This window comes from Zootoca vivipara, chromosome 7, assembly GCF_963506605.1.
Source record: "Zootoca vivipara chromosome 7, rZooViv1.1, whole genome shotgun sequence".
Lineage (NCBI taxonomy): Eukaryota > Metazoa > Chordata > Lepidosauria > Squamata > Lacertidae > Zootoca > Zootoca vivipara.
This window is the reverse complement of record NC_083282.1, coordinates 81,763,991-81,774,653: the sequence shown is the minus strand read 5'-3', so window position 1 is coordinate 81,774,653 and position 10,663 is coordinate 81,763,991. Positions and strand designations below refer to the sequence as shown.

Genomic DNA, 10,663 nt, shown 5'->3' with positions numbered 1-10,663 from the left:
GGCAGAGCATAGCCAGCACAGCTAGTGCTCACGGACAGCCTTCTCCTCCATGAATTTGTCTAATCCCCTCTTAAAGCCACCCGACTTGCTGGCCATCACTGGCTCCTGTGGGAGTGAGTTTAATTTTGTGAAGAAATGGTTTCTTTTATCTATCCTGAATCATCCAACATTCAGAGCCATTGGATAGCCATGAATTCAAGTGTTAGGAGGAAGGACCCCCCCCATCTACTTTCCCCATGCCATTATTTTATTTATGTCAATCACCTCCAACTTGCCTTTTCTCTAAATTACAAAGTCTCAAATACTACAACCTTCCCTCACAGTTTCAGAGTGGGATGACCAGACTTGGGGTTGCTGCGCACAAGGTCCTGCGCCTGTTTTACGGCAACACCATCTCTGATGAACCGTAGTCTCTTACATGTCTCAGAAGAGTACTAATGCATTTTCTCCTCCCATTCGCGTTTCTTCTAATGCAAGATCTCCAAAACCTTTTACGGTGAAAGTGGGATGGGCTGGACAGCTTTCAACCACGCAATAGAGAGGCAATATTAGAATACCGTGCTTTTATTTGTAAGTACAAGGTGCGCAAGAAAAGTCATAAAGGGCTCTGCTTTATTTCTCTGACAATTGACAGGAATGGAAACCAAAATTAAATATTCAACAGTATCACTTCTATAAAGCTGGCAAGAGCTACACGGGTAAAGATGGACACTCTGGGCTGCCCCCCCCCCAAAAAAAATTGTTTTCTGTGGCTCATCACTCCACAGCCCTCTTGAACATAGGATGCTGGCTTCTGCTGTAGCCTCCTCACACTTGGGAAAGATGATGGTGGAACATCTTCCATTTGCTGAAGCCTGACCCACCTAGACAAAGCTTAGACAGGACAGGAAGTGGTCATGCTAGTCTCCTATCTAATTACTCTAGCCCCACAATCTACAATTCCATGCAAAAGAAGGTCTGAAAGTCAGGATGCCTGAAGGTACCCATGCAAGGTAGATGCTGTGGGCAGGTCACCTGTTTCTGTTTTACATGCATCCAAATGATTCAAAGTGACCAAGACCTGTTGTTGGGGGGGGGGGGGAGAGATGGAATCAAGAGCACATCATTTGTGATCCTAACAATTAGTACTTGTTCAAATCACACACCGCTTAAAAAAACCCAAAGTGATTTCTGCTAACTGCTTTTCTATTCTACTTTATATAGTTATATATGGATGGTCCTTCTAAATCGACAGCAAATTGCACACAAATTGCAGTTCCTTTTAAGAGGAACTGCAGCAGGGTGGGAAAGGGCAGAGCCTGTTACAAACTGGAAACTTTTCTGTTTCAGAAATAGTATGCTGTATGCGTGATCCAATTGGAAGACTCTTCCTTGGAGCGTTTGGCAGAGCTGTGTGATGTAAAAATAGACTTGTATGCTTCCGATTTCTCTCCTCTGGTTGTGAAGGATCGCTTGGGGCCCCCGGATGAACTTTTGCTGCTTTTTTCAGATGAAGACGATGGACCTTCGCTGACTGCTACAGAATGAAGCAAACAGAACACGCGTCAACTTCACCCACAAAACTTGCATGTAGACACACACAAACACCATACTAAAGAAACCTTTGCCAACCTGGTGCCTCTCAGTTGTTTGAGATTGCAACTCCCATAAGCCCCAGCACACATGGCCAATGGTCAGGGATAATCAACGCCCATATTTCTTTTTAAGGTTTGTTCAAGCTAAAGTCAAGACTAAGTTGCTTAAACTTCTATTTTGCACAGCTGGCACTTGGCACCCTTTGGCAGTTGCCAGGATCCAAGCGCTCCGGCAGCTCCACTGCCAATATCTATGCTGGTTCTCCCTTAAAACAATTTCAAATCAGCACCTGGTGGCTAGGCCTGGAAGCCACCAATCTTCTTCTCAAGAGAGTCCTGGGTGCACTGTAGGAAATGACAGTGATAGTTCTCAAACCCAGTTAGTTGCCTGTTGCAGATCAGAGTCCTGTTGCTCCTGCCACCAAATAAGCTTACCAAGACCCACCAACACAGGAGGGCCAAACAAGAGGGCACTTTGTTTAGGGTCCCCACCCCTCAAACTGGAACCAACCTTGTTGTAATCATGCAACAACTGGAACAGTTGGTTTTGTTAAAAACACGGACACCAAAGGACAGTTGGAAGTCCTGAAATCGGGAGGGGGTGGTTGCTGTTGTTTTTAAGTAGTCAGCACAACTAGACAGGACATGGCTCATGGAAGCTCTTAGGCCTTGCAAATAAGAGAGCTATGTTGCACCCACAGCTAGTCCACAAAGACCAAGCTCAGGGAAGCACCTCAAGCTAGCTCAGCAATTTAGTGGAGTAGGCGAGCTGAAAAAAAATTCACATCTGGCAACCAATGTGCTCCTTTCATTTCAGAACAGTTCACGGGTAGACAAGTCTAAAAAGCCTGGGACACAATTTTTCACGGCCCTCTAGTGGCTATGGTAGCTCATTTACCATTAAAGTAATGCATTTAGCATTAAAGTTTATACTCGATTCTGACTAAACTAAGCCTCCTAGAACAAAATATGTGAACTATATCAACATTATTTTCAGCTCTGCTACCCCGCTAATTTCAATATCTAACCTCAGTGGTTGAACATCTTGCTTTGCATGCAAAAGGTCCCAGGTTTAAGACTCAGCATCTCCAGGAAGGATTGAGACGAGACCCCCGTGTGAAACCCTGGAGAGCCACTGACAGTCAGCGTGGACAGTACTAAACTGGATGCACCAATAGGCTGACTCAGTAGAAGTCTTGTGTTCCCAGTGTTAACGTTGGTTATGGTTAGCATAGAAACAATTGACCATGGTTAAAAGCAGCAGTGGAAAGGCGAGGGAGGGGTGAATTTATTCAACAAATGACGGAGAGTCTGCCATTCCGTGGCTCATATGCAGCCCTCATCTTTCCACGAAGGGATGGTCCCAGTTACAGCTGCACCAGCTCAAAGTAGAGTTCTAGGTGAACATCTAGCTGAAAATGGCTAATAAAGGATTATCCACAATATTACTGAATGCAATGTCATGAAACTGCATGGAGAATTTTATACTAACCTGTACTCTTGCAGAAGGCAATGCTTCTATTTTCTCCAGATTTCATGTTTGCTGTATCCTTTTCAGTATTTACTTGAGATGATGTAGGCAAATCTTAAAAAAACAAAAACAACCCACATAAACAGGAAGAAAGAGAAATTAAAAAGAAAAGAGGTGGAATCTGCATCCTATTAAAATCAATAGCAAAAGATTTGTTCAGCAAGAGAGTGCTGCAACCAAAAGCAATTAGACAATAAAACTTCACTCAAGAGTTGGACTAATTAATGATCAAAACATAGAGAGTTGCCACTGAAAAGAACAGTCGTGTATTTAGTTCCTTTCAGTCCCTTTCTGCATTGCCTTATTATGTGTTGTAACACCATGATATCCAATGTTCTCCACCATAGCCAAGGACATGGAGTAGAACCATAACGATATCAAGGCATAAGTTATCCTAATTGTTACACAGATGGGGGAGAGGGTAAAATAAATGGCTCACTGCAGCAGCACCTGTGTACTTAATTAACTGCCAGGTTAGCAGAAGCTTTGTGGCAGGGAACAGATAGGCCAGGGGTCCCCAGACTTGCCCGCCCTCGGGCCGGTGCCCGCTGCGCCGATTGCGCGGAGGGCGGGGGAGTGCGCGCGCAGTGGGCCGGAGGGTGGGGGAGTGCATGCCAGTGCGCATGCGCACACCCATTTACTGGCGCGGTGGCACGCTTCCAGGCCGGAAAAATCGCCGAAAATTGTTTGTGCGCATGCGTATGGGCCTCCCCCGACCCGGAAATGCACCTCCCCTGACCCAGAAGTACACCGGAAATGACCTCTTCTGGGTCGGGAGAGGCCCATACGCATGCGCAGAAACAATTTCCGGCAATTTTTTTCAGATCCGGAAGTGCACCGCAAGAGCGGGCGGCAGCAGCGGGCGGTGGGGGTCGTCGCGGGCCAGATTGGGAGGCCAATTGGGCCGCATCCGGCCCGGGGGCCGTAGTCTGGGGACCCCTGAGATAGGCAAACTCTGCCTAACAGCTTAACTAGCTTGTTTACTGCCAAGAGACAACGCTTTGAAGGCATGGATTGTTGTTGGCTCATGAACTCTAATTTGTTTTAACTATGACTTGGTGTTACATGTGAACTCAGCACACTTCCTTAACCATGGTTAGGTTTGGACACCGTACCTCAGGCACTTCGCAAACTCCAAAGGCATGAGATAACAGTAGCTGGAAAACAAATCAAATGTTGGAGAAACAAGCCATGGTTTGTTTGATCCTTTGTGGGACAACTTGTGGTTAACTCATGATTTGTTTCAAAAACAACAACAAACAAAACTGCCCAAACAAATCATGGTTTAAGGTTATGTGTGAACCAGGCTAATGTCTTCTAAGCAGAAGGTCCTGTGAAGTCCACTCCAACTATAATTGCCCCTTTGTGCAATCTACCTACAAGCTCCTTGTTTTATTTTTTGTCCCTGTAAAAATGGGGGCTGGCGGCAGAGGGAGATAATCCATTAAGTAAGAAAAGCATTATTGCAGGTTAGTTATGTTTATCACTTTTGTTTTTCCTTAAGGGGATATTTAGTTCATAATGTGCGCCCAACTTTCTATTTACTGTTACTCTTTTTTATACAGTTTCTAACCTATTTATGTCAAAACAACATGCAAAATGGCCTTTTAAAAGAACACAGTGGCATAGAGATAGGGAAAGGTCATCCATCACTGGAACTCGCCAATAGGTGCAGATCATATTTGCATAGCTACTGCAGATTTCATGAATCAAACCAGAGGTGCTAACTGCAGGGGTGGAGTGATCCTAGCAACACAATATAGTTGTCTGTGTGCTGGGAAAACTTGGCTTCTCTGCAAAAGCAGCACTACCTTGAAGGAAAATATGTGGGTTCTGGCCAACAAAGGTAATAGCTGCAGTGTTACTGCCCTGGAAATAATAGTAATCTGGAATAGCACTTTGTTGCATCAGCACATGGACACAACCTTACCTTCCGCAGCTTCAGGTTTCACAGTGGTCTCTGCTGCCTTAGATTTCTTGGATTTCTGAAAGCAATGGAGACAAACAATGAGTGACAACAGCCCAAACTGTGTTTGGTAACAAATCCACCTTGGCACACCCTTTGCCATAAGATTACTCGGTGCCTTTTTCATATTACATTGCTACACAATCTACTCCACTCACACAATTCAGTGCCCACTTTGTGCTCCCCTAAAAGTGGGCTTATAAGGCTTATAAAGTGCAAAGGGAGACAGAACAATCCACACTTATCTGCCTGCAGGATCAATATGTTTTGAAAAACATCCTGACTTTGATCCATGAAACTAACTCTAATCATCCTTAAAAGTTATATAATAATAATTTATTATTTATACCCTGCCCATCTGGCTGGGTTGGAGAGATATGTTCTTTCTTCCATTATCCACACAATTAAAATTAACCCAACACTAGGAGCATAGCTTTCTCCATTGGGGCTGCCTGCCCCCTTTGGAAATCTCAGTTGGCTAGCTGTTTGCAGTCCCTTTTTAATATTGTTTAAGATAATCTTATTTGGGGTCCAGTTAATAGTCTGGGAGTATCTGAGGCTGCAGCATTGCCAAAGCTAAGCAGGTGTGGACCTAAGCAGCCCCTTGAATGGGAAAAGCACAGTGAGTCCCACATAAGAACATGAGAGACAGACAGACATGACTTACCTGCCATTCATTACACCCACCATTCATTATGGTTAGACAATGAGCCCTTTCACCTGATGAACTGGGTTGTTGACATTAAAAAGAAAACTTGCCACAATAAAGAGACAGGTTAAATGCTTTCCCACAGAAATGCAGTTGAACAGGGATTTCATATGAGGTTATTTGTGAATGAGCGCTGGGTGGCCCAGCAATACTACAGTGAAAACACCCCAAACAATGTTAGGATGCATCAGGCCTGCTCAAGTTTTGGACTCAACAAGCTGGCTGCAGACCACTAGCCATGCTGTGTGGCTTAGGAGATGGCAGATAACTGCCTTATTTGTGCAGTCTGAGGCAGGCAGAAAAAACAGGACACTGTGAAGCCCTCAGGGGTTCCATATGCAGCTGATGGTCACCCCAATTTGCCGCATACATTATTATTAGCTGCAATAAAGGCACTGATTCCACTGAGCTATTCCCTGTTCTGCAGATTACCCATTTCTTCCTGGAGGTGGCAGCAATGCACTAGAACTTCCTGTGCAGCAGTTCTAGAGGCAGGGGTGTCTTGCAACTAAAATGCATGTGGTAGGAAGATGCAACTAGGGAAGGAGACCGATTTTTCCCCAAAGAATTGTTATCCTCAAAGGCGGCTCTCAAGTAGCTTTAAGATTGCTACAAGTCCCTGCCAAATGTTGCTGGTCTCTCAGCTGTACCTATAAAGGAGCCCACCTTTGATTTGCTTCTCTTTCCTAATCCCAACACAGATATGCCTAGCAGTGTTATATGCTTATTTGGCATCCAGCCTTCAGCATGAAAAAAAGCACTGCCCTAATTTTAGTTTGAAACATGAACACTGCTTGCAGAATGGCATGCTTGATTTACTATCATGTCGAATAGGAAGCCAGATTCGAAACGGAAAGGAGGCCCTTGTAAGAGGAAGTTCTCCTTGCATGCTATTTTACCACACCACCAACAACCTCAGAAGTTAAAGACAGAACTGCGGTTGTTATATTGATGAGTACAATGAGGGTCATTAAGGCCACGAGGGGAGGGATATAGGTAAATGAAGGGATACTCTGCACATTGCAGAATGTGTGTACATACTGGTGCGATTACTACATGCTTGTGAAGTTTAGAATTAGGGGGCAAAATGAACTGCACCCTGGATCAATGGATGCAGTGCAAATGTGTGAGTAGTTCTCATGTAGCTTGGATCACACCGATTGGTTTGACACCTTCCTATCCCTAACAGTCAGAAGAGGGTGATGTAAAATGTAAACTACGTCAAGGAAGAGTGACAGTTCTGCTTAAGAGCATCTGAATAATGGAACAACTGAGCACTGATTTGAAAAGGAAAACCAATGGGTTTATTTATTTTGATGACGGCATTTGTGGAAGGAAGGAAGAACTATTTCCATGAGAAAGAAGAGCTGGATTAAATTAGTGGCAAGGCCAAAGAAATTACTTATCTCTGATCTAATTAAAAATGACTAATGAGGGCTGAAATTGAAAAACAACAAGCTGTACTTGATAAAAATATTTGCTGGGATTCAATGAGCTGCACCTACAGTTTCTTGCTGGGGGCTTTGGCCACTTGAACAGGAGACCAACCCCCTGCCACCACGGAGAAGATTTTGAAAAAGCTGTTTGTAATAAACTCTGTAATATACTCTGTTCATGAAGTATTCCATAAATGCACGTGCAAATACATCAGAGAATGCACAAAGCTCTCACCTTCCCCAATTTACTCTTAAGCCTCCTCTCCTCCATTCTTTTCTTCAGCACTTCTACATCCTCTTTTGTACCGTTAAGTACAATCACGTCGTCATCTTGAAAAGAGGCCCCACACTTTCATGAGGAAAGGGAAAAAAAGGTTAACAAGGCTTTATATTTTTATGACCACATACGAGCAATGTAATGTGTTGAATGTACATAAAAAAGGGAGGGCACAAGCTACATCATCCACATTAGGAGTGTTTTGCTTGACTATGAAAATAAATTACAATTCAAACATGCTTATTAGTAATAATAAATTACTTGACTGAGAGGATTGTTTAAATTCTTTATTTCATAGAATCATAGAATTGTAGAGTTTGAGGGTACCCCGTGGGCCATCTAGTCCAACCCCCTGAAATGCAGGAATCTCAACTAAAGCATCCATGACAGATGGCCATCCAACCTCTGGTTAAAAACCTCCAATGAAGGAGAGCCCATCACCTCCTGAGGGAGTCCATTCCACTGTCTAAGCCAGGCATCCCCAAACTGCGGCCCTCCAGATGTTTTGGCCTACAACTCCCATGATCCCTAGCTAACAGGACCAGTGGTCAGGGAAGATAGGGACTGTAGTCCAAAACATCTGGAGGGCTGAAGTTTGGGGATGCCTGGTCTAAGCGATCAGTTTGTAAGCAATCAAGGTACTTGCCGAAGTACATATAGGGTTGGATCCAGACAGGATTAACCACATTCTGGGCCACAACAAAATCAATCTGAAAAATTAGTCACAATAAACTGAAGCATCATTGATTTCTAGGGCAACTAGCTTAATCTGGACTCAATCCATAGGCCCCACTCCAAAAGCAAGTTACTAGTTTAGCCAACTGTTAAATCACTTTGAAATTAATGAGAAGTAATTAAGTTGCAACCAAATTGTCCTACTGATTGCAAAAGGACGGAAATGTGACTGATTTGCTCCCTCTGGATTGGGGCTGTGCATTCCATTAACTCAGCATGGATTTTATCTCTCCCCCCGCCAGTGATTTTATATGGCATAAAGTGGGATGGGCTAACCTCCTGCTTGGGGGCCTGATCTGACCCACTGAGCGATTTTTCTGAGCTCCAAAATCACACCACTTTGATGGCAGTAGCAAAAAGGAAATATAGAGGAGACATGGGTTGGGGTGGAAAGAGGCTTATATCCCCTCCATTCAGCTGAGGGTGGTGATGCCTCTGTGTTTGAGAGATACTGCATGGTGACCATACTCCCTGCTGGCATGCAGGTTGGGCTAAAGGCGATTGTTGCCCTTGGGCAAAAAAGATTAGCCACTCTTGGCTCAAAACTATTTAGTTCATTACATTCTGTCCTACCCTTCCTTCATTGAACTCAGAGTAGTCAAAAGAGGACACTGTGTTCTATATCCTGAGAAAACGTGACTGGGGAGGTGAGGAAATAGCCATTTTACTGGTTTATTTAATGATGTCATTATATTTGTTATATCTCTTTATCTTTACTAAAACCTTAAGAAAAGAAAACGGGACTTGGCTGAGACCATCTAGCTGGCCAACCCAGGATTTGAACCCAGGTCTTCCCAGGCTTGATTCTGTCCATGATGCAGCATAGCTTCTCAACTGGAACTCTACACTGTAAGGTCTAGTGATTTTTACAAGGTGATAGTATAAAGAGAGAGCAGCATTTACACAAAATATTAAAAAGCGGGAAATGGTACTTTGTTCAAGGAGAAGCAAAACGCAATTGCGAAAACACAACAACACAATAATTTAATAGTTCACCTTTCTCTGTAAATTCAGAGCAAAGAAAGAGAAGTATCTAGGTGTAGCGACATTAAGCCTCAATGGTGGGGGAAATGTCAGAATTTTATCGCTTGCATTTTGTTCTAAACATCCATGATGAAAAAAATGTGTAGTTAATATATACAAATTTGCAAACAAGAACTATGCGCATCTAAAAAGAACCAATAAAACAACATACAAGTCAACAGACTGTTATGCTAGTGAAATTGGAATAAAATCGCAGAGAAGCCAGGTGTCCACCCCATAATTAACAGCATCCTCACCCATGAATTTTTCATGGCATTTCATAGCAGCCAGAGCTTAAAGAGCCACAATACCAGAAGGCATTATTGTTTGCCAACAGCTAACCTGACTTGTCTGGCAGCTATTTATAGCAAAGTCTACAAGATTACAGATCTATACCAATATATTTTGATCTTGTACACAACAATTTCCTGAGCTGCAGGGAAAGAAAACAGAGTCTTACTTACAGCAGCAGCAGCATTAAAAAAGGAAAGGAAGCCTAAGCCCTATGAAAAGTTGCCCCAAACAGCCATTACTCAGGGCTTTAAACCAAGGAGACATACACTGTTAATAAACAGATATGAATAGGAACCACATCCTGCCCCCCTCTGACGAAAGATGCATTTAGCTCAGCCTTCATCACTCTGGGACTCTTCAGGTGTCTTGAATTACAACTCCAGTAATTCCTGACCAACAGCCATTCTGCCTAGGGCTGAGAGGCTGAAGGCAGCTGGAACACAACAATAACTTCAAGGTACCAGGTAGGGGAAGGCTGATGTTGCTTTGTGTTATAACAATGCAGATTTATTATAACCACAGTAGGTGGTTATACAGAATTGACACATTGCAGGCAGCTCGAGTTTTCAATTTTTTCTAATCCAATCTAATCTGAAATTGGATTGAGAGTCTCCAAGCAAAAATGCCTTGCAAAAATCTCAGAAGCTGGGGATGTGGGGCCACTTCCTAGGACTGCTGATGACTTGAGGACAAGGCTTCAGTACAGCTACTTGGAATTCTGCAAAAAAAGGTAGCTTGAATTTTGCAATATCGCCAATTTGCAAAAAAAAGGGTTGTTGTTTTTGCAGAATCTATCTTTTGTTATTACATAATTTAAATATTTGGAGGGTGGGATGGGTGGAGGTAAAGGCTCAAGCCTGCTAGGTTTGGAGCTTCATGGGAAGAAGGTGCAGGAACAATGGAAACTGCCTTATTGTCATCCAGACAATCATGACCAGCTAGCAGCTTTAGCCAGCGCTGCCCTACTGGCTGGAAGGGATTCTACAGAGTCGCTGGCAGAGGTCTTGCCCAGTACCGGGTACTTGATCCTTTCCCCTTTACTTTTCTTCTTTCTTATAAACTGGATGTGCCAGGGATCAAACCTGGGATCTCCTGCATGCAAGCAGAAGGTCATCTGA

The 10,663-nt window shown here is 43.6% G+C and overlaps 1 protein-coding gene across 1 annotated transcript in view; it reads right to left on the bottom strand.

The window, feature by feature from the left end:
- Positions 1 to 548: 548 nt before the first annotated feature.
- Positions 549 to 10,663, bottom strand: part of RTF2 (replication termination factor 2) — a 58,740-nt gene continuing 48,625 nt past the window's right edge. Inside the window, exons 6-9 of the mRNA XM_035124364.2 lie at positions 7,452 to 7,565; positions 5,036 to 5,090; positions 3,067 to 3,159; positions 549 to 1,516 (exon numbers count right to left, since the gene is read on the bottom strand). Of these exons, the coding sequence (XP_034980255.1) occupies positions 1,326 to 1,516; positions 3,067 to 3,159; positions 5,036 to 5,090; positions 7,452 to 7,565 (453 nt within the window). The 3' untranslated portion in view covers positions 549 to 1,325. The remainder of the gene's footprint in view (positions 1,517 to 3,066; positions 3,160 to 5,035; positions 5,091 to 7,451; positions 7,566 to 10,663) is intronic.